The sequence below is a fragment of the Canis lupus genome, chromosome 10 (assembly GCF_011100685.1).
Source record: "Canis lupus familiaris isolate Mischka breed German Shepherd chromosome 10, alternate assembly UU_Cfam_GSD_1.0, whole genome shotgun sequence".
In the NCBI taxonomy this organism is placed as follows: Eukaryota; Metazoa; Chordata; class Mammalia; order Carnivora; family Canidae; genus Canis; species Canis lupus.
In genome coordinates, this window is record NC_049231.1 from 19,044,454 (window position 1) to 19,070,420 (window position 25,967).

The 25,967-nt window shown below is 64.3% G+C and overlaps 2 protein-coding genes across 6 annotated transcripts in view; both read right to left on the reverse strand.

Annotated features, from left to right (window-relative positions):
* Positions 1–25,967, reverse strand: part of TAFA5 (TAFA chemokine like family member 5) — a 154,686-nt gene that overhangs the window by 38,754 nt on the left and 89,965 nt on the right. For all 4 annotated transcript variants that reach the window (XM_038550201.1, XM_038550198.1, XM_038550199.1 and 1 more), the window contains exon 2: positions 21,545–21,694. In XM_038550201.1, the coding sequence (XP_038406129.1) occupies positions 21,545–21,694 (150 nt within the window). The remainder of the gene's footprint in view (positions 1–21,544; positions 21,695–25,967) is intronic.
* LOC119863925 (translation initiation factor IF-2-like) lies at positions 2,560–9,924 on the reverse strand. Of its 2 annotated transcripts, none has more exons than XM_038550197.1 (3): positions 5,427–9,924; positions 4,493–4,957; positions 2,560–3,122 (listed from the first exon to the last, which is right to left on the reverse strand). In XM_038550197.1, the coding sequence occupies exon 1, from the start codon at positions 7,433–7,435 to the stop codon at positions 6,398–6,400; it is 1,038 nt and encodes a 345-aa protein (XP_038406125.1). In that variant the 5' UTR covers positions 7,436–9,924; the 3' UTR covers positions 2,560–3,122; positions 4,493–4,957; positions 5,427–6,397. The 2 variants fall into 2 exon arrangements, with proteins under 2 accessions (XP_038406125.1, XP_038406124.1); XM_038550196.1 differs by having other exon boundaries at positions 2,560–3,220.

Consider the following 25,967-nt stretch of genomic DNA (forward strand, 5'->3'; position numbering starts at 1 on the left):
TGGGTCGGATTCTTGCCTGCAGCTGGGTCTCTGCCAGTGACTGCGGCGAACGTGGGGCGCGGGGGGGCAGCGAACCACAGGTTGGGTCCCCCCCATCTACCCACCTGCCGTCCCAGTGACAGTGTGGCGTGGCTTCCCCGGGCGGCCGGCCAGCGAGCGCCCTGGGGAGGAGGGTGCTGGGAGGATCCCCGGAGACTCTGGCCGCCCGGGGAGGGTGGTGAGGGGCCGCGCGGCGGACGGGAGCAGGCAAGCGAGCTGCTGAGAGCCCGCCAGGTCCAGCTCCTGGTCTGAGGCCCCACCTGGCAGCAAGAGGACTTCAGCCCAGACTCAGGGCGCGAGCGCAGGGCGCCCAGGGGCCCCGCTGGGGAGGTCTTGCTGGGCTGAGTTGGAAGAGGTGAGAAGACATTGGCTTACTAGTGTCCGGGCAGGGGACGTGGCCAGCCCTGGCCATCCTAAGTCCTTTATGCGAGAGCACCCAGCCCGGGTGACGGTCGAAGGGCTTACTCTCTGGCACATGGGGTGTGCACTAAAGGAGGTCCGTGGGTGCCAGGGGATGGGAGCAGGCTGCCGTCACACAGAGGGGAGCCGGCCAGCGGGAGGGCGGCTAGGACACAGACCAGGGCACACGGGAGAAAGTCAGGAGGTGCAAGAAGGGGTCAGGGAGGGACCACGTGCAGGGTCTCAGGCAGGGCCTGGCCCTCCGTCTCCTAGCCTTCCAGAATCTTCTGTGACCTCCCCAGTTATGCTCCTGGTCCAGGGTGGGTGCCCCTGTACATGTGCCCACCGTTTCCATCAAGGTGTGGGGGTACCCGACAGCAGGTGTGTCTGCTGGGTCACAGCCTGCCCATGCTCACTGCCGCATGGGCCCCCATTTCCCCAAACCTCACTCAGACGGGCATGAAGTTGAAGCCAAAATCATCATGGGACCCTCATCACCTCCATAAACTGGTTTGCAGAGAGGTCCTGTGGACCCCACGCCCCTGGATCCTCAAGGGGCCACAGCAGGAAGGATGCTCCCTGCTGACCGACGTGAGGCTGCCCAGTGTGCACGCTAAGGCAGGAGCCCGCAGGCCTGTGGCCTCCCTGGGATGGGGCCTGGCCGAGTCCTGACCCTTGTGGTCTCCTGGGTTATAGGAGCGGGGAAGGGGAGATGGGGGGAAGGGGAGACAGGGGGGAGGGGGAAATAGGGGAGGGGGAGATAGGGGGAAGGGGAGATGGGGGAAAGGGGAAATGGGGAGGAGAGACAGGAGGGGTAGCGGCGTGGGAGGAGGGGAGACAGGAGGAGGAGGGAGATGGGGAAGGGGGAGATGGGAGGGGGGAGATGGGAAGACAGAGGAGGGGGAGGGGAGGTGGGGGGAGGAGGGAAAGGGGGAGGGGGAGATGGGGGAGACAGGGGAGGACTGGGAAGGGGGAGGGGAGGGGAGGGAGGAGGGAAGAGGGGAAGGAGGAGGCGGGGGCAGGGGGAGACAGGAGGAGGAGGGAGATGGGGGAGGGGAAAGATGGGGGGAGGGGAGGAGGGTCTCAGGGCTCACAGTCCGTTAGCCAGGCCTCCCCGGGCCCCGGCCCTGCCAAACCGGCCCTGGACCCTCAGGCAGCACTTTCTGAAAGGTGGTGCCCGTCCTGGGTGCATCCTCTGTGGGTTCCAGCAGAGGCAGTGACACCCGGTCAGGGGTCAGCCCCCTCAGGCTCATCCCCTGGGGAGGACTGGGCCCGGCTAGGAGCCCCCACCTGCGCAGAGAGAAGGGCTCTGCTGGGGCAGCGTCCCGGCCCAACAGCCAGACGACAGAGCAGTGACACAGCACCTCTGGGGCCCAGGGGAGGGCGAGGGAGGGGCACCGCCACCTGCCAACCCCAGCTCCCATCGGAGGAGCCCTGTCTCAGGACACGCAGGCCAAGGCGTCTGCTCACAGGGCGAGCCCCCTAGAGCACCCCTGCGCCCCTCCCACCGGCCTGGGGACCCCGCCAGCGCCAGCAATGGAGGAAAGCATCTAGCTGACGGCGTCAGAGGGAGGGAGGGAGACACGGAGCTGGCAGGTCAGTGCCATCAGGCTGACCAAAGCAGGCCAGGTGCCCTGAGGGGTCGGGGAGCATGCCGGGGCGGGGAGGACCCCCAGGCCCCCCGCAAAGCTACACACCGGCCGGCGCCTGTCCACAGCCGTCCCTACAGTGAGCACACCTGCTTTCCAGGACCTGGTGAAGTCAAGGCCCGCCCCCCCATGCTAGGAAGGCGGCAGGGGGCTCCCCACCCCCGGAGAGGCCTGGGTGGTGAGCGGCTGCAAGGCCTGCTTGCTCGGGGGCATGTCCCCAGGGCAGCCGGGCCCTGGCCCACGCGAGGCTGGCCCTCCACACACCCGGGGCCCTGCGGGCAGGAAGCCGAGGCCACGCTCTCCCCCTGGCTCCCCAGCGCCCAGACCTTTAATCACTCAGGAGAAGAAAAATTTGCAAAATTCGGATTCCATCTCAAAATTAGACAAAATTTTCTTTCTACAACTTCTAGACAGCATAATTTAGCGAGAACAGTCTCAATAATTATTTTTTCTTTAAATAGTTACAGTAGAATGTATTAATTTTCAAGATGGTTCTCTGATTAGCGTGATTCATTAGCTGCCGAGGAACTCTCCCCAGCACTCAGGAGTGCAAATCTTGCTTTGTGATGAGTGTACCGCAGCACACCAGTGGAAAACACTCCAAATTTGTGTAATCAAATTAGATTGAGAGGAAGAAAGGGGAAAAAAACACAGTTGTCATGAGCTAGCTGTTTCATTATTTCATTAAGATTAAGAAATGTAAGTAGAGGGGGAAAAAAAACACTCCAATCATTTTTCTTGGGCAAATTCCCACAAATTGACAGGAGCTGCTTAACAGGGAGGACGGGAGAGGCGGCCGGGTTTTAATTCCAGTGTTTGGAGAGGAAAGCGTCCCCACTCTGGTTCCAGGAAGCTGCTGCAGCTGCACCTGGAGCCTCCTCGTGTGGGGACCGCCCCCCCCTTCCTTCACGCAGAGATGGGACGTGTCCTCATCAAGAGGCTGTCGAGGGCCGCTGTGTGTCAGTCTGTGCAGAGGTGGAGGAGGTGGGCGAGCAGCAGCAGGGGGTGGTCCTGCCTGTACAGGGACGCCCAGGCCTGGTAGGGAGAGGCTGGGGCAGCAACACTGACAGCTTCCGGGAGGCAGCCAGTGCCCTGCTAGCACTCGGACTCACTCCAATCACAGATTTCATTCACTGTGGAGCCCATAAGATATTGAGAGGGCCACCCTCTGTCCATCCATCCCTCATCCCTCTATCCATTTATCCAACCACCTCCCCACCCATCATCCCTCTATCCATCCATCCATCCATCCATCCACCCACTGATCTATCCATCATCCCTCTATCCATCCATCTACCCACCATCCAGCCAGCCAGCATCCAAATAAATAACCATGCATCTATCTACCCATCTATTCACTTACCTATGCATCAACCCACCCACCCACCCACACATCCATCCATCCATCCATCCATCCCCCTCCATCCACCTACCCATCATCCATCCATCCACCCAACTATTCATCCATCCATCCAACCATTTTCCCTCTATCCACCCAGCTACCCACTCATTCATCCGTCCATCCCCCTCCATCCGTCCATCTACCCATCATTCACGCATCCACCCATCTACCCATTCATTCATCCATCCACACATGCATCCTTCTATATTCCCTCCATCCATCTACTCACTCATCCATCCATCTACCCTCCAACCAGTTACCCACCCATCCATCTATCCAGCCATCATCCATCTATCCACCATCTGTATGTCCACCTGTCCATCCACCAATCCATCCGTCCATCTGCCCATCCAAACCTTTGGTGTGCTGAGCACCAAGAACCCTTGAACTTGCTTTACTTCCCTCAATGGCCTGAGGTGTCTGGCGGCCTCAGATGGGGTCATGCCTGCTGCTAAGGGCCAATGAACCCCCCCCGCCCCCGCCAGGGATGTCTCCCCTCCTCCCACCCTCTGAGCAAGCTTCAGAAGGAAAAACAAGGAGGCTGGTGTCCCTAGCCGTGCGGCCACTCTGTCTCCCTCTGTCTGACCCTGCAGCACACCCGGCCTACGTGCTTGTCAGGCCCAGCATCCTGGACTCCCAGCTCCTCCCTCCCCTCCTCTGGGCTCGTCCCACAGTCCACAAGGAAGGTCAGCGGGCAGCGATGGGGGAGTGGCCACAGCCCATGGGCTCCGCAGCTTCTGCCCGTGGCTCCCACCTGGCTGGGGGTGGGGGGTACTGTGAGGAAGGACTACGTGAGCACCTTGTGGGGGCAGCCGGGGGCAGAGGGCTTGAGGTCTCCACTCTAACAGGGAGAAACCACTGCACGTCCACAGAACGAGCCTCGACCCCCCGAGGCTCCTGGAGCATCTCCTGCAGGCCCAGCCCCTCCGTCCTCTGACAGCCCTGCCCTCTCTGCCTGCTGCGGGTCTGTGCCCATGGGGTCCACTGTCTCGGGGACCCTCACCTGCCCCACAGAAAGGGCGCCCGGGGGCCTCTCGGGCTCAGGACGCTCCAGGGTCATGGCGGGTCCTCTCTTAGGGCACAGCACCAACCTCGCTCCCCTGGGGAGTCCTCGGTGCCCTGAGCTCTGAGCGGGAGAGATGGCGCTGCACTTCTGGGCTGTACTTGGTCACGTCCCGAGAGAAGGAGCCTGTTCATACCGAACGGTTCCCGGAAAGTCTCCGGGAGCCCACCCTGCTCAGCCTTCCTCAGGAAGGCAGGAAATGGGAGGACTCTCCAGCTGACACTCCCGTTTCTGGGTTCAGTGCTGCCCATTTCCCTGCTGCCCAGCCTCAGGGAGCCTGCACCTCGTGGTCCAAGGGGCATCCCCACAGCACAGAGGCCCGCGACTGGCCATGTCCTGGTCCCTGGCCCCGGAGTGACTGTTGCCTTGATTTCAGGATCTGCTCCAGCATGAGAATCATGGCCCCTGGAAAAACCAGGAAATTGAGGAAAAGTCTGACAGCTTGTAGTTATTTCAAAAGCTTTCTGAGACACAAAAGCTTGAATGAGACAGGTTGGCCTGGCTGGGGAATGGGGGTCTGGCAGGGGACTGGGGTGCCATGGTCTTGGCTGCAGGCATAGGTAGGGGTGTGGGCAGGGCAGGGTTAGGGGGTGGGGACCTCAGGCTGGGGCAGGGTTAGGGGGTGGGGACCTCAGCCTGGGGGAGGGTTAGGAGATAGGGACCTCAGGCTGGGGCAGGGTTAGGGATGGGGGTCCGGTGAGGGGTGAGGTTAGCTGGTGGGAACCTCAGCCTGGGGCAGGGTTAGGGGGTGGGGGCTGCAGCCTGGGGCAGGGCCTCCTCGGAGGAGAGGAACAGTTCCAGCTCCCCGAGCAGCAGGGCCACCCAGCGAGCGGTCGCCCGGACCTCCCGAGAGGCCACCTGCAAGAGAACTCACACAGCTGCTGCTCACTCCCTGGTGGTATTGGACGAAGAGAAAGCAGGTGGACGTGGACGGCTGGGAGGAGCGGTGTGTGCAGATCCCAGGGCCTGGGCGTGCGAAGGGACCCTACAGCTGTGGCCACGTGGGGCCCTTGAGGGGCCAGGGCTGCCAGGGAGGAGCAGACTTGTGGCCCAGGTGTCCTGTTGGTGGAAGAGGTGGGGCCAGGGCACCTCCTGGGACAGACATCATGTGCCAGGGTCCTGGGGCCTCTGTGACACAGCACCATGGAACCACCGGAACGTGTCTCCAGGGCTCTGGAGCGGGAAGTCTGAGACCAAGGTGTGGGCAGGGCCGGGCTCCCCCGAAGGCTCCGAGGAGGGTCCTCTGTGCCTCTTCGGCTTCCAGTGGGGCCGGCACCCTCGGCCTTCTTGTTCCTGGACCATCCCTCTGCCCTCTCCCCTGCTGACCCATGGCCTCCTTCCCGTGTGTCTCTATTCACAGGGTGCCTCCCTCTTCTCACAAAGACGAAGGCCCAAGCTGAGGACCCATCCTAACCCATTTCTCCGCGAGTCTGCGTGACCAGGTGCCGGGGTCAGAACTCGGCGCATCCCTGGTGAGTTGAACCCCTCAGACCCTTCCTGGGGCTCTGAGCTCCGAGCATGGTGCGAGCCACCTGCCATATGCTGTGTCCCACGTCCACAAAAGGCTGTGGCTCTGGGAAAGCAGACTGAACTGGGTGCCAAGGTGCCCGGGATCCAGGACCCGTGGAGCACGGACCTGAATCGAGGGCGCTGGGGTCTGACCAGGCGTGTGCAGAAGACGTGGTGTCTGGACGACACTCCATGATCCCAGAGCCGACCCCAGAGCCGACCCCAAGAGGAATGGGGCAGTTTGCTGCATCTACACCTGGACCCCGAGGCAGGTGTCGCTACCGGAAGCTGCTTGCCCGCTCTGAACTTCACAAAGCTCGACTGAGTAAGAGGAGGTCAGATCTTCCAATGACCCGTCTGCTCACTGGTGTGACCCCCGCGGCGTCCGAGTCTCCCAACCGGGGCTGAGCTGGGTTCTGGAGGGCGGGTGTGGGTTCCCAGGAGATGGCCCAATCCGCGGGCTCCCTGGAGAGGACCGTGGCCGCCTTGCTGACTTTCCGAGGTGTCCGCAGGGCCCTGCCCACGTCCTGAGCTGGGCCATGCCGCCAAGAAAGGGCCCCAGAGACCAGACTGGCCTCCCACTGCGACTTCCGCGGACCCTAAGACCACCTGCTCGCAGGCCAGGGCCCGTCTGGAAGCGCTGGGCACCGCGTGGGGCTGGGGCCTGAGCCTTGCCCTGCACCCTGACCCCGGGGATGGCTCATGGCTCCGAGCGCCCCCGAGGCCCCGCAGCAGGTGCAGCCGCCGCTGCGGGACACACCCCAACATGTCCAGGTCATCTGACTCCACCCCAGCTGGACTGTGACCCCGGCCAAGGGAGGGCCACGCTGGCCCGACCCGACCCTGGACACTCTCGGCGTCCGAGCACAGCTGGAAACTGCCAGCCCAGGGCGGCCGCTGTGCCCAGGCCCTACCCCCACCCCCGGCCGGGGCCCCCCTCGGGCCGCCCAGGACTCCACGGGGATCCAGTGCCCCGGGTTGCGGGCAGGCAGCGCAGGGGCAGGCGCTGTGAGCAGGGGGCAGAAGCTGAGCCGTCTTGTCCATCCTTCCCTTCCTCCGCGCCAAGAATCGGGCACGGCTGGCGGCCACCAGGGCCTTAGGGCGATGGCTCCCAGGCCTGGACGGAGCCCCAGCTGGGGATGTCCATGACTCTGCGCCAAGGGCACAGCCCGAGCAGGGGCGCGGGTCTGGGGCGCAGCTGGTGGCTCTGCTGCTGCCCTGTGTGCACGTGGCGTCCAGACACGGCTCGTTCTCGGGACAGAGGCCCGCAGCCTCCCGGAGGTAGCACTGCCCTCCCCCCTGGCTACAAGGGGAAACTGAGCCTGGGGGTCGGCTCCAGGCCCCACAGGGGTGGGGGTGGGGGTATCCCTGCATGCAGGGTTCCCCCAGAGGACGGGGGGGTGCAGGCTGGGCCCAAGGTGGGGGCTGCACTCGGGGGACGCCTCATTTTGTTAACAATGTGGTGCTTCCTCAGTGTCGGCCCTGAAGACGGGGATGAGACCCATCCTGACACCGGAGGGGAGCCCCTCGGCCCCTCCCCCAGCGTGGTCCCCGTGTCCCCCTGCGTGGTCCCCGTGTCCTTGGGAAGCTCAGACCTAAGTACTGCTGCTTACTGTTCTTTCCTTTTTAAAAGTTCAAGCCTGGGGGCCCCTGGGTGGCTCAGAAGTTGAGCACCTGCCTTCGGCCCAGGGCATGATCCCGGGTCCTGGGATCGAGTCCCGCGTCCAGGTCCCTGCTCTGCCCCTCCACCTGCTCTTGTTCACATGCTCGTGCACGCGCTCTCTCTCATATCGATAAATACAATCTTAAAAAAGGAAAAGCTGAAGCCCGTGTGGGGTTTCCTGCATCCTCAGCCGTCTTTCCTGCAAGTTTCCAACAAGTGCAGGCTCCCGCCCTGCGTGCGCTGGCTGGCACCGGCTTGCTGTGGGACCCAGACCACCAGCCCCTGGCCTGCTGGCCGCCTGTCCCTGCACATCCCCCCTCCTGGACGTGCAAACACACGCACGGTTTGCAAACTGCGAGTCAGCCCACAACCCTCTGCCCCGGGTGTGCCCGGCCAGGCCCCGGTCCCAAGCGCCAGCTGCCGTTTGCACCACAGTCCTGTGACCTACAGAGGCCCCACCTGGGCGTCCAGGTCCATGTCCCACAGATGGGATGGACCAGGGATGCGGGTGGCTCCCCACCCACACGTGTGTTCCTTTCAGGTGCCTGCTGTGGATTAACGCTCTTCGCTGACCCAAGGATGCCCCTGAACCTACAAGTTCCAAAATTGGAAAAGGCCCTGGGTCGGCACAGGGCATGGGGGCTCCCAGCACCAGACAGCATCACGGGGGAGCGAGGAGGCCGCTCGGGGGCCGACAGCCTGGGGCCCTGATCCACACGCAGCCGGAAGCCCCGCATCGCAGTCCGCGCCCTGGGGCCACGCCTCCCGGCCCCTCCACCATCCCCTCCATGTCCCGAGTTTGGCGTCCGCTTCCTCATGATTTCCGGTGGAACTAACACTTTTAAAACATGGAACGGCCGTGTTCTTGGGTTTGGAAAAATGCTCGCCATCTCTTCCTCAAGCTCCACCCTTCTCCACCGTGCACGTTACCTGCTGCAAATACTTAGCCTTTCACACTGGTTCTAAAGATGGACACGAATGTAAGGCGGGTGACGGGTCGGGGTCACGGTAGGCAGTGCGTGTGGGAGGCAGCGTTCCCCGCAAACCAGGTGCCTGGGAAGCAGCAGGTGAGCCACGGCCTGGGACCCGGGAGCTGAGGAAGGAGCCAACCCCAAGGGGTGCGTGCAGCTGGTGCCGGGGACGGGCCTGGGGACAGTTGGGGGGCCCGCGGGCCAGGCCGGGTCAACCGGTGTGCTAACATGTGGTCTCAGGTCCTTGATGCAGGACCTCCGCCCACTTGACAGATGAGAAGACGAGTCAGGGAGGTCGAGGGGCTGCTTCGGAGACACACGGCCACTCACTGCAGGACACGTGGACCCTCAGGGCGCCGCTGCCCACGCCGGGCCACTCCCGGCAGCAGGAATCGCGGGTCTTGGACACGGGAGCTCTGCCACGTCCTGGATGGGGAGCACGCGACTCCCCCAGAGGTCATGGCTGTCGCGCGCCCCACGGAGCAGGGACCTGTAACACATGTCCGAGGCCCGTGCGGTCCTCCAGCGCCGGCCGCGTCCCGGAGTATAAGGATCCTCCAGCATTCCCTACTAAATCCCCGGGGCTGCAGCTTCCCTCCGGCTCCCTAACTGGCGGAGAACCAGCCGAACCTAACAAGGTTTAGGATTTGTGTTCAAATGGAGAAGTTAGGACCAAACATCCCAGCCTCTGGAAATGGTGCCTCCCGCCGTATTTATGACACGGAACACAGTCACCAGAGGTCTGTAAAGCTGCCCAAGAGACGCTGCCGTGAATCACAGTCACCACCACGTAAAACCACCCTCATCCAACACAGGACGTGCTCTCTTGCCGTCCGCGCGGTGACAAAACACCTTGGCCCGGCGACTTCCCACATCCTGATGAGGCGGCCGATCTGGAGGGGCTGCTGCCCAGGGGCTCCGATCCCGCCTGCGCCGCAGGAGCCTTGACCTTGGGGCCACCCACCACGTGGCCCGCGCACCCTCCAACATGCAGGTCTGACCCCCTCAGGGTCCGCAGCACACGCGGGCGGCCTGTCCGCCCCGCAAGGCCCTTCATGGAAACAAGCGTTCCAGGCCCCTCCCCGCCCGGCTCGCAGCCACCTCTCCGGAGGACAAACAGCCTCGATGGAGCCCTTGTCACGGACACTACGTTTGTGGACCACACGCACCACGGTTAGGGACGGGCACAGGCCGTTAGCCGCCAATTACGGGATTAGGGGCAGCGGGCGCCTGCCCCTTGAGCGCGCCCTGGGTCCTAGCAGCGCGTGCACGGGTCAGGTGTCCCGCCCGCAGGAGCCATGGCCGCCGGGACGCTGCCGGACATCCTGAGTCATCCAAGGACCCCTCTGTCCCCGTCAGCGCCTCCTTCCACCACGCGCAGCCCCAAGGACCAGGAAGGTGCGGCACTGCCCTCTGCACCCTGACTCGGGCTCCTGGCTCATGCCCCCCTGGGCTCGGCCCCGCCCCGTGTCCTGAGCGGCCCTCTCTCCCTCCCCGCTGACCTGCTCACCTTCGCAGCCCCCAGGCGGGCGGTCAGCTGCCCCAGGCGCCCATGCACAGGCCCACAGGTGCACGCACACCTGCCAGGGTGGACGGGGCGCTCCAGGCACTGGCTGCACCACCTGCGCGGCCTCCAGCCTCGGGGTGGGCACGGGCCTTCTCATGAACAGCGCTGCACGCGCCCCCAGGGGCTGCCCCTCGCACCGCCCCGTCCTCATCTCTACCCTCACCACGCTGACCCCTCCCAGCGTCCACGCCTGCTGCCCCAAATTTACTCTCTGGGGGCGGGTGGGGAGAGATTTTTCTAGAAGGCTTTAGGCCAGCACCCGGGCTCCCGCACACAGGAAGCAGGCCCTGCCCTCCAGGAGCTGGATCAGAGACCTGCCCGGCCTCCCCCACTGCCCCAGCCCCCGGGGATGGAGCTGCCCGGCCTGGGGTACACGGTGGGGACTGTGTCCGGGGGCCTTGGGGCAACCGGGCCGCGCCTCCATCCTGCCCGGAGCCCAGCACCGGCAGCACATGGCGGGGGGTGGGGCAGGCGGCTGCCCTTGCCCCGCGGTCCCCATCAAAGCCTCTCCCAAGATCAAAACAAAACTGTCTCGTCTAGAATTTCCCGGGCTTTGATTCCTTTTCTCATCACACAGTTTAATTGAGTTGGAAATCTCCGATGACATCGAAGACAGAGGGAGGGGCCTGCGCTCATCCAAGGAGGGCCCGCGCCGGGGGAAGGGGGCACATAGACCTGCGGCCTGGAGGGAAGGAGGGCAGGTAAGGGCCCCCGGGCCTCGCCCCAGCTCGGGGTTCCTCCCGCAGGGACCCCCGCCCTCCCCCGGCTCAGGACCTCTCCTGTAGGCCCCACCTAGCTCGATGCCCCTCCTACAGGCCCCACCCAGCCCGGAACCCCTCCTGCAGGGACCCCCACCGTCCCCCAGCTCTGTGCCCCTCCTATAGGGACCCCCATCCAGCTCAGCACCCCTCCCGCAGGGACCCCCACCCTCCCCCCAGCTCGGCACCCCTCCCGCAGGGCCTCCCCGGGGCCCCCAGGCCGCACTGCGTCTCCAACACTGCCCGAGTCCGTCTGCTTGTCTACATTGCCCTCCCCGACAAGGGACAGGACTCGATGCGCAGAGGCCGCTCCCGTGTCCTCCCTGGACTCAGCCTGCAAGCGGCCGGCGGCACCCCTGTCCCCCCACCCGCAGCCCAGACGGGGACCGAGGCACGATGCTCAGCACGGGGGTGCATCTGTGTGGTGTGCACGTGGACAGGGGTACATATGGGAGGCCGGGGACTGCACCCTGGGCGCAGAGCCGGGCCTGACGTGGTCTCCCTGTCCCCCCCCCCCCCCCCCACAAGGGGCATCGCGATGGCCCTGAGCTGAGCCAGCAGCGAGGGTGGAGGCGGCCGGCTCTGCGTGGTGATCAGCGGGGGCCCCGTGCCCGACCCCGACTAATGCCACAAGTGCCCCGGGTCGCGGTCCCAATCAGAGCACGTGGCTCCCACCCCACGCTGGGGCCCATCAGCTCCCGGTTTCCTGGAGAGAATCTCCTCAAAGACATTTCTTCTCGCACACACGCTGATTATTCTCGCACGCTGATTAAAATGTAGAAGATGAGGGAAAGGGTGTTATTAGCTCGGCTCTGGTTCGCAGCTTCCGATGCAGCAGCCTGGCGCTCGCTACATCTGTTTTTGACTATTTGGGCGTTTTTTTGAGGTTATTGTACATGGAATTGTTTTTTTTTTTTTTTAAAGATCATTTTCAGATCATTCGCCACCGTTGCAGAGAAATTCGATTTTTTTACATCGACCCTGTATCCTGTGACCTTGCCCGAAATCCTTAGTTCCCGGCGCGTGCGCAGCTTCCCTGAGATTTTTATTTATGGGGCAGCCCCGGTGGCTCAGCGGTTTAGCGCCGCCTTTGGCCCAGGGAGTGACCCTGGGGTCCCGGGATCAAGTCCCTCATCGGGCTCCCCGCAGGGAGCCTGCTTTTCCCTCTGCCTGTGTCTCTGCCTCTCTCTGTGTTTCTCATGAATAAATAAAATCTTTAAAAAAATAAATTAAAAAAAAAAGATTATTATTTACGGAAGATCACGTCACCCGTGAACCCAGAGCTTTACGTCTTCCTTTCCCATCAGGATGACTCTTAGTTTTTTGTTTTTCTCTCGCCCGCCTGCCCCGGCAACAGCCTCCAGGACAATGCCGCACGGGAGCCGTGAGCTCACGTCCTGTTCCTGGAATCGGGGTGAAAGCACCCCGTCTCCCTCCACTGAAGAGGGGTCACGTGGGGGCATTTCCAAGACGCTGTTCGTTATAATGAAAGAGTCTTCTTTTCCTAGTTTGTGGAACGCTGTGACCGTGACGCAGCGTCGGATTCCGTCACATCCTTTCTCTGCAGCTACGGAGACCTTCCCGTGACTGTTGTCCTGGATTCCGTGCCTCTGGGATCTGATAGGGCCTTCCGGATGTGGAACCTCCTAGAACCCACACCCCGAGAGGAGACCCACTTGCTGGTGGCGGGCAGCCTTCCGGGCACGCCCTTGGGCCCCGCTGGTCAGTCCGTGGTGAGGCTTTCTTCGCCAACACCCGGGAGGCCAGTGGTCCCCCTGCGTCTTTGCCTGATGCTTTGGCGCAAGGCGTGCACCTCACAAGGGCCTCCTCTTGCACACGTGGTTTTGGAAGTTTGAGGGTCCGTGCGCGTTTCTGGGAACGTGCCCGTTCATCCAGTCATGTGACATGTGGACAGGCGGCTGCTTGCGGTGTTTCAATGCTCCGTGTTGCTGTGAAGGGCACAGTCCTCCCCCGCACCCCTGACCCAGCGAGTCCAGTGCCCCCCCACTCATTATTTAAGCCAAAGGTTTGCAAATTCTGCCTATTTCAGAGAATTAACTTCTGGTCTCATGGGTTTTCTTTGTTTCTATTATTCTGCGTTCCACTACTTCCATCCTGATCTTCGTTACTGTCTTCCTTCTACTGGATTTGAGGCTCGCTAGTTCTTCTTTTCCCAGGATCCCAAAGTGAATATCTTTATTTTTTTCTTAAAGATTTTATTGTGGGGGGGTGGGGGGAGGGGAGGGCGTCTCGAGCAGACTCCCCACTGGGCGCAGAGCCTGACATGGGGCTCGACTCCAGGGCCCCGAGCTCACGACCTCAGCCAAAACCAAGAGTTGGACGCTCACCCGACTGAGCCACCCGGGTGTCCCTGGATATCTTTGTTTTTAATATAAATAATCTACTCACCGAGTACATTTATATGACTCAGTTTTTATTTTTTGTTTTTTTTAAGATTTTATTTATTTATTCGTGAGAGACAGAGAGAGGCAGAGACACAGGCAGAGGGAGAAGCAGCCTCCATGCAGGGAGCCCGATGTGGGATTTGATCCCAGGACTCCAGGATCACGCCCTGGGCTGAAGGTGGCACTAAACCGCTGAGCCACCCAGGGATCCTCCCTGACTCAGCTTTTAATACTGACCGTACCAGCAGCTCGCAAGACCCCTGAACACCGCACACACGGCTCCCAAGTCACGGCGAGCCTGAGCAGCACTCCACGGGGGCGGTTCTGGCCGACGGACCCCATAAAGCGAGCAACCCCGCGGGAGGAGGGGGACATCACCGCTCACACAGCTCACAGGGCCCCGCTGACCCGCCGGAGGCCACACGCTGCCCAACGACACACACACGTGTTTCTAAACAGACTTGAACCCTCATGCCCGCTTCTCCAAACACATAAAGGCTTTTCCCCAAGAGCCCGAGGCCTGCCGTCCACTCCATCCCACCCGCCCTTCAGAGCTGCTTCCTCTCAGCGAGCGGCCGGGACAGGACGTGGACGTGAGGGGGGCCTCTCTCAGGCCCGCGGCCGGGGGTCCCTGGGATCCAGGCACAGCTGGGGAGCAGGAGCGGGTGGTCCGGCCGCCTCCCTCGACACAGCGCAGCTCCCCCGGGACGCCCTCCCGAGCTGTCGTGCCGTGCCTGGGCCTGCAGTCCCCTAAGGTCTGTGCAGCCCGGTGACAGTCCCTTCCTCCCCCCCCCGCCTCTGTCTCTGTGCCCCACCCTCAGTGCTCCTGCCACGGCAGCAGGAGGTGCGGGTGCTCCCAGCCACTTGGCTTCTCCCCCTCCGGGGGGGGCCGCTCCTTGCACAGGCCTTGTTCATGCTAAGAGCATCTGACCGCTCCACGCATCCCGCACCCCCACCCCGGGTTTCAGGACTGCTCAACTGAGGTCCCATCTTGCGTGGAAACAGTGAGAGTCTAGAAAGAGTCTGTTGGGGTCAGGAGGATGGGAGAGATGTGGCTGGGGGAGGGGGGCCTGCTTGGCGGAGGGCAGGGGGACATGGCGGGGAGGCTTCTGGGCAGCCACAGCCTGGGTCACAGCCTAGGAACACAGCCTGGGTCATGGCCTGGAGACAGTCTGGGTCATAGACTGGGGACACAGCCTGGGTCACGGCCTGGGGACACAACCTGGGTCATAGACTGGGGACACAACCTGGGTCACAGCCTGGGGACACAGCCTGGGTCATAGACTGGGGACACAGCCTGGCTCACAGCCTGGGTCACGGCCTGGGGACACAGCCTGGGTCATGGCCTGGGGACACAACCTGGGTCATAGACTGGGGACACAACCTGGGTCACAGCCTGGGGACACAGCCTGGGTCACAGCCTGGGGACACAACCTGGGTCATAGACTGGGGACACAGCCTGGGTCACAGCCTGGGGACACAGCCTGGGTCACGGCCTGGGGACACAACCTGGGTCAAAGACTGGGGACACAACCTGGGTCACAGCCTGGGGACACAGCCTGGGTCACAGCCTGGGGACACAACCTGGGTCAAAGACTGGGGACACAACCTGGGGTCAGACCCTGGGGTCACAGCTGGCTGTGTTCACACCCCTCTGCTCACCTGCCCGGGTGTGCCCCTCCTCCCGTCAGGGCGTGGTAAAGCCGGGAGCTCCCCGCCCCCCAGCCAGGCTGCCATGTGGTGACATGCAGCCTCCCTCCGAGTGCTAGCACCCTCTGTGTCCTTCGCCCAAGCCCTCGTGTTCCTGGGGCTCTGTGGTGGGGACCCCAGGGGAGTCAGGGTAGGGAGAAGGGCACCGGCGGCGACAGGCTGACCCTGTGATCTCTTTCCCTACACATCAAATGGCCACACGGCGGCTGCTATGTCACGAGGCACAACTTGCCACAGAACGAGTGGCTTTCTCCTTCCAGTAACATCGAATTCGTGAAGCCTGGGGCCGCGCGTGAGAGGTAGGGACACTGTGGGTGTAGGCAGAGGGGCCCAGGGTGCCAGCTGGCCCCTGAGCTGGACCCCGCCTGGGGCCCAACCGACCCACCAGCCCATCGTCCTCCTGGAATCCTGCCACCGCGCCGCCTGAGCCCTACATCGCCTCACCCACCCGAAGCACGACATCCCACGGCCTCTGTGGGTTTACTCCGCTGCGCCCCTGCCAGCCGTTCAGATCACGTCACAGCCTGGGGGGCAGCCCCGACCTCCTGGCCTGGCTCCCGCCCGCCTGCCACGGCCGCACCCCTGCCGTGTCACTCCAGAGACCTGCCCGGCACATGCGGACCCACGTGTGAATCGACTCTCACGGCATCCGTCCTTCCGCACCCGGTCCCTCCATGTCGCGGCACGTGTCACTCCTTTGTATGGTTCAATCGTGTTCTGTCCCATGGACACGCCGCCTTCAGGGACTCAGCACAGATGGACGCTGGCGGTGCTTCCCCTCTGGTCCGGCAGCTTCGGGCCGCTGCAAAGGTCCATGCGTGGGGCACATGTGGCCGCCCGCCTCCACTGCTCCTCCGGGGGCACCCGGGTCCCAGGAGGGACAGCCCTGCCCGGCCACGTGATGCGCAGCCTTCAGCCCGACGGGTTCCCCAGGCAGCTGCACCCCGCTGCTCTCCCACCAGTGGCACGACGGTCCTGATTCTCCACATCCTCCCGGCACTTGTGACGGCCTGACTCAGGGGCGCTCCCCATGTCGTACTCCCTAGAGTGCTCCCCGTGTGGGTACTCCCTAGGCCAATGTCCCCAAGCACTGCTCCCCACACAGTGCTCCCCAGGCCGGCACTCCCCATGCAGTGCTCCCCACGCGGTGCGTGTGAAGGGGTGCCCTCCGTGGGCCTGCGGGCCTCTTCCTCGCCCCACACAGCAGCTTCCCAGGTGCGCAGGGGCCGTGTGCACAGAGGTGTCTGAGGAAGCGGCCACTCAAGCCTCCGCGGACCCCTCAGCGGGGCCACCGGTCCTGGCCTGGTCGCGTTACAGCCCCTTCCATGTGCTGGAGACAAGTCTCGTCGAGTACGTGTCGTGCAAGTACCCCCGCCCCCCACCGCGGGCGGCCTCCCTGCTTCCCTGCCGGTGTCCTCTGAAGCACAGGAGGTCTCGCCCTGGGCGAGGGCTCCCCGTCCATCCTCTCTCCCCGTGCGCTTTCAGAGGCGGCTCTAAGTGTCTGCCAAGCACAGGGCTGAGGACGCAGCCGTGTCCTCCCGAGCCTCTGATCCACGTTGCACCGGCGTGTGTACCCGGTGGGAGACCCAGGTCATAGCCTGTGACCCAGGCTATGACTCGGGTCCGGCCTCAGTGCTGGGTGTGTGGCTTCTGGGGACTCAGCAACGAGCCCACAGGACACGTAAGGCTTTATCTCTGGACCGTGACCCCCAGCCCCGCCCGATGGAGGACCCCATGCTCACTCAGAACCCCAGCTCCCACCCGTACACAAGGCCTCCCCAGCGTTTGCCCCTGGGTTGGGATTTGTGGGCCGGGTGCCCAGGCCGCGGCTGGGACACGTGCGTCACTCACTGCTGGGACGCATGGGAGGGGGAAGGCGCTTCCCTGAGCTGGACACAGCAGGCAACAGGGCAGAGAGGCCTTGAGGTGTCATATCCCACGTGGAGAGCCCACGGCGTCCGGGCTGTGGATGGCGACGAGGGGCCCGCAGACGAGACCTTCCATCCGTCACAGGCGCGTCGGGCACCCCAGCCCCCAGGCAAGGACAGGCGGCGTCCCGCCGCGCTCTGGTCAGCTGTGTCGCTCAGGGGGTCCCGGCATGGCCGGCGGGGAGCCCAGCTGGACAGCACTGAAGGGACCCGTGGTGTCCTCGGAGCCTCTCGGGGCCGTGTGCCAGCTCCAGTCACCTCCTGCACCCCGGGCGGTGGCAGGGTGTGTGGGGCTCACAGGCCCCCCCCGGGCTCCCAGGGTCACGTCTCCGGCTCTGCACGCAGCCTGCTCTGCGCCTGACTGCCTGCGTCCTTGGCACCTGCTCCTTTCATGACTCCTCTCCACAGTCTGACGAGAAGCCAGCTGACGGAGGACGACTTGCTGATGACAAAGACCAACGCTCCTTCCCTGAGACGGACAGGACGTCGGTGGCTTCTGCTGCGCGCTGGCAGGGCGAGGCCTGGGGCCAGGACTGCAGGGCTCAGGGTCCTCAGGGTCCTCAGGGTTGTCAGTCCTCAGGGTCCTCACAGTCCTCAGAGTCCTCAGGGTCCTCAGGGTCTTCACTATCCTCACGGTCCTCACGGTCCTTACAGTCCTCAAAGTCCTCACCCTCCTCAGGATCCTCAGAGATTCACTGTCTTCAGAATCCTCACAGTCCTCCCTGTCCTCAGGGTCCTCACCGTCCTCATGGTCTTAATGGTCCTCAGGGTCCTCAGGGTCCTAACAGTCCTTAGGGTCCTCCAGGTCCCCAGGGTCTTCATTGTCCCCAGGGTCCTCATGGTCCCCAGGGTCCTCACAGTCCTCCTTGTCCTCATGTCCTCATATTCCTCAATGTCCTCAGGGTCTTCATAGTCCTCAAGGTACTCATGGTCCTCACGGTCCTCAGGGTCCTCAGGGTCCTCATGGTTCTCATGGTCCTCAGGGTCCTCACGGTCCTCAGGATCCTCAGGGTCCTCACTGTCCTCATGGTCCTCATGATCTTCACGGTCCTCAGGGTCCTCACTGTCCTCAGGGTCCTCATGGTCCTCAGGGTCCTCACGGTCCTCACGATCCTCAAGGTCCTCACAGTCCTCACGGTCCTCACCACCCTCAGGGTCCTCACCACCCTCACTATCCTCACGGTCCTCAGGGTCCTCACAGTCCTCAAAGTCCTCACCCTCCTCAGGGTCCTCAGAGATTCACTGTCCTGAGGATCCTCACAGTCCTTCCTGTCCTCAGGGTCCTCACAGTCCTCGGGGTCTTCCTGGTCAGGGTCCTCATGGTCCTCCTTGTCCTCATGTCCTCATATTCCTCAGTGTCCTTGTGGTCCTCTGAGTCCTCAGGGTCCTCTCGGTCCTCAGGGTCCTCACGGTCATCATAACAGCTCTGCGAGGTTCTGCCGATGGGGACAGAGGTGCTCAGGGCCCCACAGAGCCGTGGGCATGACTGTGGTGTCCACGAGCGGGACATCCTGGAGGCGAGCCAGGGCTCCCGTATTTGTGCGTGAGGCCGCGGGGCCTTGCAGGGAGGCCCCGCGGCCTTTGCTTCAGGGCCTCCTGTCCTGACTGCTAAGTTGGAAGGACTCCCTGCAGGCCCAGTGGGTCATGGTGCTGCCACGTACAGGCCGGGGAGGTGTCCGCCTGGACACGCCTGGGGCCCAGGACGCAGCCAGGAGTTGCCCCTGCCTTCAGGATGCCAGTCTTCCCCGGCGAGCTCCCCTTCACTTCTCAAAACCCCCTCCAACGCTCCCTTGTGCATGCGGCTTTGCCAGGGCCCTGGACAGGAGAGGGCTGCCGCGGGGTCCTGCAGCCCCTGCCTCACAATCCAGCTGGGCCCCGCGGCGCCGCCCCCTCTGGGTATCAGGGATTTCAAGTCAATCGCCCAGGAGAACACGCTGATCCGAACAAGTGAATGAACCAACAGGCCAATTGCTAAATGAACAAATCGGTGCAGACGTGGGTGCCCCCACGTGTCTAAGCTGCCCTGCTCAGCGAATGGTAGGGTCTGCACAGACTGTCCCCGTGGAAACCCAGCTCACGTGGATCCCAACCAGCCCAGCGAGGCTCAGGGCTTCTCTTTAGCGGCCATGATCACACGTGAGGAAACACCGCGCACACAGAGCAGAAAACAGCAAAGCAAAAATTAAGTGAGACGCGAGCCGAGAAAATGCGCAGCACGCAGAACGCGAGCCGACAAATGTGTCCGGCCCCCCTGGAAGCACCAGGTTTCAACCTGGGTCTCCGGGACCGGCTCCTGAGCGGGGAGGACGGCGGGAGGGGCAGGAGCGCGGCCTCAGCGGGCAGACCCAGGTTCCCTTAGACTCGAGCCTGACGCCAGCTCTCCCTCGGGCTCACGGGGCCAGCAAGGGGCCGGGGGGCAGGGGCGGCGCTGGGAGCGTCCACCTGGGCGACACCGGGCAGCACCGGGCAGCGTGGGCGAGGAGGCACGCTCACGTCACGGCCAGCCTGGTCCAGTTTCGGGAGTCGGACAGCGCGGGACACACGGAGATGCATGCAGTTCCCCGGGAGTTAGGAAGGCCGCCCGATTGCACCCAGGGATCCGGTCGGCAGCACCCGGCTCCAGAATCCACAGGGCCGCCCTGCAGTAGCCGCGCACCTGCTGGCTCCATTGCACGCCTTTCGTGGGATCCAACTGGTCGGTGTTTTTAATGAGGACAGACTCTGCATCCTAAAAACCAAACTGGCTCCGTGACGAGCCCCTCAGAGCGCCAGATCCTTAAGACACTCCCACTTGCCTGCACCCTGACACCAGAATTTCCAAAGGACCCATCGAAGCTGGTGGTGCACGGCAGGTGGCAGGTGGCCACGGGGACTAGAAGGCAGCTGACACAGGGCCTGGGGTGAGTGGGCCAGCCGGAAGCCTGCTGGGCGTCCAGGGCACTGTGGGTGCTGCAGGGCCCCTGGACCAGGAGAGGCCAGCTCGGCCCTTGAGGTGGGGCGCCCAGCTCGGCCCTTGAGGTGGGGCGCCCAGGGCATTGTGGGTCTGTAGGTGCACAGGGCACCTGGACCAGGCATCCCTGGACGGGTCTCCCCCCCCCCGCCCACCTGCCCTGCCAGAGGCCCAGAGGAGCTGAGCTCCAGAGCTGACTCACTGCCCCCCACAGCCCCAGGCCATCCTAGGATAGGCTCATCGGTGACACTGGGGCAGGGGCCCCCATCCAACCTGTCTCCATCCCCCAAGGTGGCCTCGTGCCTCTACTATTCCCTTTCCAGGGGGGGCTCTGTGGCTGTGGGGGCTGCCTGGGGTCCACCTAGACCATCGGGAAGCCTGCTCCAGTGACATTAGAGTCTACACCCCTGAGGTGCCCCCCCCCCCACTGCAAGTAGATTCCAGAGCTCCCGTGCTCTGAGCCCCGAGGATGTCCTGGCCGCATGCTCGGCACTTGCTGTCATTCATCGGGTGACCTCACGAGGGCTGCAAAGGTCCCCGTGCCAGAGGTCAGCAGGACGTGGGCTCCAGGCTAAGCAGCTGGTTTGAACCGGGGAGGTGCCCAGGGCCCCACGCAGAGGCTGCTAGGGAGCGACAGGCACGGCTGGGCCCTGGCACCTGGCTGCCGCGTCCTTCTGCGACCACACCTTCCGCAGGCCCCCGACACCAAGGCTTCATGCATCCCTGCGTGGGCGCCCCTACCCCACAGAGCCCGCAGCTGCCGTTGGCATGGCCTCAGGAGCCCCCAGGCCGCCTGCTCCGATCACAGGGCTCGGCCTGGCTCCGATGTGCCCCCCGTGGGGAGCCCCCCCCCCACTGTGGCCGCAGGAGGCCGGGTCTCACGTGGACCACACGCCGTGGCCTCGTCTGCCAGCGCATGCCCTCCGGATGGCGTGGCTGCTCTGACGCCCTGGTGGGGGCCTCCCTGCACCCTTTCAGGAACACCCTTAATTCTGCTGCCAAGACAATCCCCAGAGGCACCGCCTCACGAGGCGCCTTAGTTCCGCGAGGATGTTAACAGGGCGCATCTCAGCAGTCAGACGTCTGACTCCGGTGGCCATGGGGGGGCGACCATGTCCTCCCAGCCGCCCAAGGGGACGGGGCCCCCCCGTGGGTGCCCGACACCTGCCACACCCGGAGCAGGGGCAGCCCACCCTCCTGCCTGGGCCTCAGCCAGAAGCCACGGGCGATGGATGCAGCGGTGTCCCGATCCCCAGGCCTTCCTGCCCCAGCATGGCCTCCGCTCCCCTCTGCCCACAGCGACACAAGGGGCAAGTCCCCGTGGGCACGCCCGGGACCCTGGCTCCCTGCGCCCGCAGCTCCCCAGACACCACATGTGCAGACAAGCCCACGCTGCCCGGGGGCGCAACCACCCCACGGGACTGGCCACCCCGAGGCCTGACCCAGAGAACGGGGGCCTCCTCAGACACCCTGGGCCGGGGGCAGGACGGGCTGTGTCAGGCGGCATGGGTGGCCGGCCGTGGGCTCTTACCGTCCACGCAGGCAGGCCGGGCTCTCGTGGTGCCCGCGATCTGCCCCTTTCTGCAGGCACAGCGAGCCGTCTGCCGGGCGATCGTCCTCCGGGGCTGGCTGCTGTCCCGGTCCAGGGTCACAATCTCACAGGTGCCGGCGGCCAGCTGACCTGCAAGAGAGGCACAGGCGTGGGCTGAGTGTCGGGGCTGGGGGACGCACCGCCCGCCCTCCCACCCTCGGGGGCACGTCTCAGACACCTGAAAGGACGCTGCGCTAACACGCTCTGTGAGCGCCAGCGCCAGGTCAGGCCCGCGACCCCCACTTCACACGCTTACACGGCGGCATTCGAGGCCCCGCCCGGCAGACAGGAAATTAAATGGGGCCCCACCAGCCATGCCCGGAAATGAAAGGTCCTCGTCGCGCTGTCAGGCATCTGATGGAAGGATCCAGACCGCACAGAGCACAGCCGTGGAATCCGCGGGGCCCCGGTCTCCCCGCCCACCTGGCCCACGGGTGGTGGATGCAGCAAAGACCCCCTCCCGGGCCTGCCGACTGTGCAGGCCGCCCCATGGGAGGGAACAGCTCCCGGGCGGCACGGGGCTGGCGGGGAGCGGCGGGGACACACACAGGCCACCTCCGCGCATGGGCTGCACACACAGGCGCTGGTCGCACCCCTCACGCCTGCTTTCCCACGTGGATGCTGCCCCAGCCCCGAAGGATAGAGGCACAGGACGGGGGACAGCGGGGCCCCGTGGCCTTGGTCGGCCTCGGGGACAGCACAGCACGCGGAGGACGGATGCACTGACCATGAAGCTGACCAGTGAACCCATTTAAGCAGCGCCCCTGCCCCTCCTGTCTGGCCGAGGTCCACGGGCCCCTGCCCAGCACAGGGACAAACCTGCCTCCTGCCTGGACACTGGTGCGGCTCCACGACGGCCCGCTGCTAACTCAGAGGGTAAAGACGGCGCCAGCGCTGGATGGAGGGGGGTCCCCTCGTGGGAGATGAGGCCGTCCTTGCTCCATGCCGCTGCCCCAGTGCAACCCCAGGCTGCGACCCCGGCTGCCCCCTGCACGTCCACGCTGGAGAGCCCCCACAGGTCCTGTGCACTCATGGCTCCGCCTAGCACCTGTGTCACCCGCAGGCAACCAGCCCAGCCAGGGATCACGCACATTGGCAGGACGCATCACATGGAGTGACCACCCACCCCGTCGGCCAGGAGCTGCCCGGGCCACCTTGACCCCTGGGGGCGCAGGGTCAGGGTGAGAGCCACGAGCCACAGGGGCATCGGTGGGGGGCACAGGGCATGCCCGGCCCTGGGCTCAGCGTGGTGAGCAGAGCCTGTGTGGACAGCACACGCAGTTTGTGGGGTGCACGGTACAGGTGCAGGGCAAAGGGGCAAGCCAGCGGGGCCCTCCTGGGCACCTCCTTCCCGAGCCGCGGGGACCCCGACCGGGGGCTGTGCCCCAGCGCCCCCTCCCTGGATGGCTCGGCTGCACACCTGGGCCTCCATCAGCTAACAACACAAAGAATTACGTACCGCACAGAAAATGAGGCAAAAACAAACAGGGTGAGTAGATCAATGCACGCAGCAGAGAGAGGGTCCTCGGGATGGAGAGGGGGCGCCTCCTGTGACAAGAGCAGTGAAAGCCCCGGAGACGAGTTCAGGGGGCAGCAGGAGACTGAGCTGGTCCGTAAGCGTGGCAGACGACGCTGGACTCGCAGCCCGGGGGACGCTGTGATGGGCGGCTGGGCGCTGCTGGCCCGACTCCAGGCCCCTTGTGGGCAGCAGAGGCCCAGGTCCGGGGGACTGGCCCCCCTTCCCTGGACACCATGAGCCCTGCTTGCTAATGAAGCCGCAGACCAGCCCTGCGACTCCCCGACCGAGGAGCTCACCGGCCAGCGTGGCCACCCCTGCCTCCGAGCCCTGAGACGCCTGCGCCTGGGCCCCCGCACATCAAGGGGTGGCCAGGTGGGGCCAGAGCAGGGGCCTGATGGGGTCTGCACGTCCCAAAGCGCCCTCGCCCAGGGAGGCCGTGGCCACGCCGGCCTGACCCCATCATCCCCCGGGTGCCCCCATTCTGGGCCACACCCTGGAGCAGTGGTGCTGGGTGTGGGGTGACCTGGCCCCCCAGGGCCCCCCAAATGCTCTATGTGTGCGACCGCTTGGAGATGTGACCCAGGGCAGGGGCCTCAGATGGCAGGTCCACGTGCCAGGCTGCCTGGGAAGGGGTACAGCCTTGCGCTCTCCCAGGGATGGGCCCAGGTGCCTGCAGGACACGACCCCCTGCCCCCACCCATGCCCGTCCACAGCCGCAGGGAGCCCGCCCCGCCTCCTTCCTCAGCAGGCATCCCAGCGTGCCTCTGCTTGAGCGTGTCCCCGGCCGCCCAGCCACCCGTGTCACGGCCACGCAGACCAGCCCCTTGCCTAGAGCACGGTTGCGAGGTCCAACTGCACGGGGCCACTGTGCACACAGGGGGTCAGGACGTGAGCGTGGCCCCTGGGGCACCACTCAGCCCTCGGACAGAAGGAGGAAAACCAGCCCCTGAGAACACAGGAATGCCCGACGTGGGAGGATGACGATGTGCGGGGTGCACACTCCCCAGGATGGCCTGTCTTCCAGATGCCACTGCAGCGGGACCCCACGGCATTCCGGTCGGGCGTCAGCAGGAGCACGTGGAGGCTTCTGGGGCTGCATTAGGGGCGGCCCTCCCCGGCTGCCCTGGCTGAGAACCACGCTGGAGGCCCCTGGACGGGGCAGGAGCAGTGATGGTAGGACGGGGACAGGGACCCAGGGACAGGAGGGCTTATAGTAGGGAGGAGCTCCAGGGACGCCCTGGAGACTTGGGTCCTGTGGGGGCAGAACCGGCGTCCCCCACCATGCCATCCCTGGGGGGGGGCACAGAAGCAGACCATGGTCACCTGTGCTGGACAAAGGCCCCTTGCACTTCACCTGGCCAGTGTCACCCCCCAAGCTGACCTCGACCACACAGGCCCTCCAGCACCCGCAGGCCAGACCAAGACCAGAGGCAGCACTTCCTGCCCCCGGGAGATCCCAGGCAGAGACATCAGGGCCACAGCTCGGTGGAGGCACCTCCCGCCCTCCCTGAGCCTCTGTCCCTGCCTGGGCGGTGGGACTAACAAGGCTGAGACCACAGCAGGCAGCCTCTTTGCCCCATGCCCGGGGCTGTGGCTTGGGCGTCTCCCACCTGCATCTCCCCACGAAGCCCAGTGAGGCAGAGGACACCTCAGGAACGAGGCTACCCAGGTGCAGCTGTCCTAACGATCAAGGGGACAGCGCCCAGCAGCACCACGGGACACCCAGGGCTGCAGGTGGGCACCCTACCCACCGGCACGGTGGGGTCTGCAGGTGGGACCCATGTCATCATGCCCGGGGCACATGGAAGTTGCCCCTGCCAGGGACGGCCAGCTCCCCAGCGCATGCCGGCTGCAGGGGCAGGAGATGGAGGGGCTCCCTCACTGCAGGGGCAGCAGCACCGCTAACCCTCCTGTGTTGGGAGGACCCGCACTCGGGACACCCCGGATGGTTCAGGAAGGATGGATCTTTGGAAACCGCGTGCAGCCCCCTCTGCCGGGCCTTCTCTGAGCAGCACGGGCAGCACCCAGGTCAAGCTGTGGGTCAGCAAAGCATGTTTCCCAGGCTCGGCGTGCATCCTCTGGGCTCCAGGGAGCCACGGATCTGAGGGCTGGTTACCTAGGAGGGGCGGCCGGTGCACGCTGGGGGCCGCGGGGGGCACAGGCCTCGGACGGCCACGGAGTCCAGCGAAGGTAACTCCACAGAGGAATGAGCTCCGCAGCCAGGATCACTGGGAGCCTGATATGCAAACAGGGAGCATAGACTCAGGCCTCACACCATCCGCAAAAATCAACTCGGAATGGGGATTAAATAAGAAAAGGCAATAATATAAAGCTTCAAGAATGGGATCCCTGGGGGGCTGCATGGTTGAGCATCTGCCTTTGGCTCAGGGCGTGACCCCGGGTCCCAGGACTGAGTCCCGTGCGGGGAGCCTGCTTCTCCCTCTGCCCGTGTCTCTGCCTCTCTCTGTGTGTGTCTCATGAATAAATAAATGTAACCTTTAAAAACAAAAAAGCTTCTAGAAGACAACATAGAAAATCTACGTGAACTTCAGTTTGGCAGTGAGCTGTTACACACACGCCGACCATGTGCTCTAGGAAGGCTTTACTGACGTTGAACGCCCCTGCGCTGGGGGGGCACCGCCCAGAGCACGGAAGGGAGAGAATCCTTGCAAACCGCACACACCTAACATCGGGCTCGTGTCCGGAGGGTGCGTGGACCTGAAAACTCAACCGAAAGAGAATGGACAACGCAGTGAAAATGGGCACAAGCGCCGACGACGGAGCTCCCCCCAGGACGGCCCAGGAGAACCTCGAATGCGTGTCGCTCGGCAGAAGCCGGTGTGA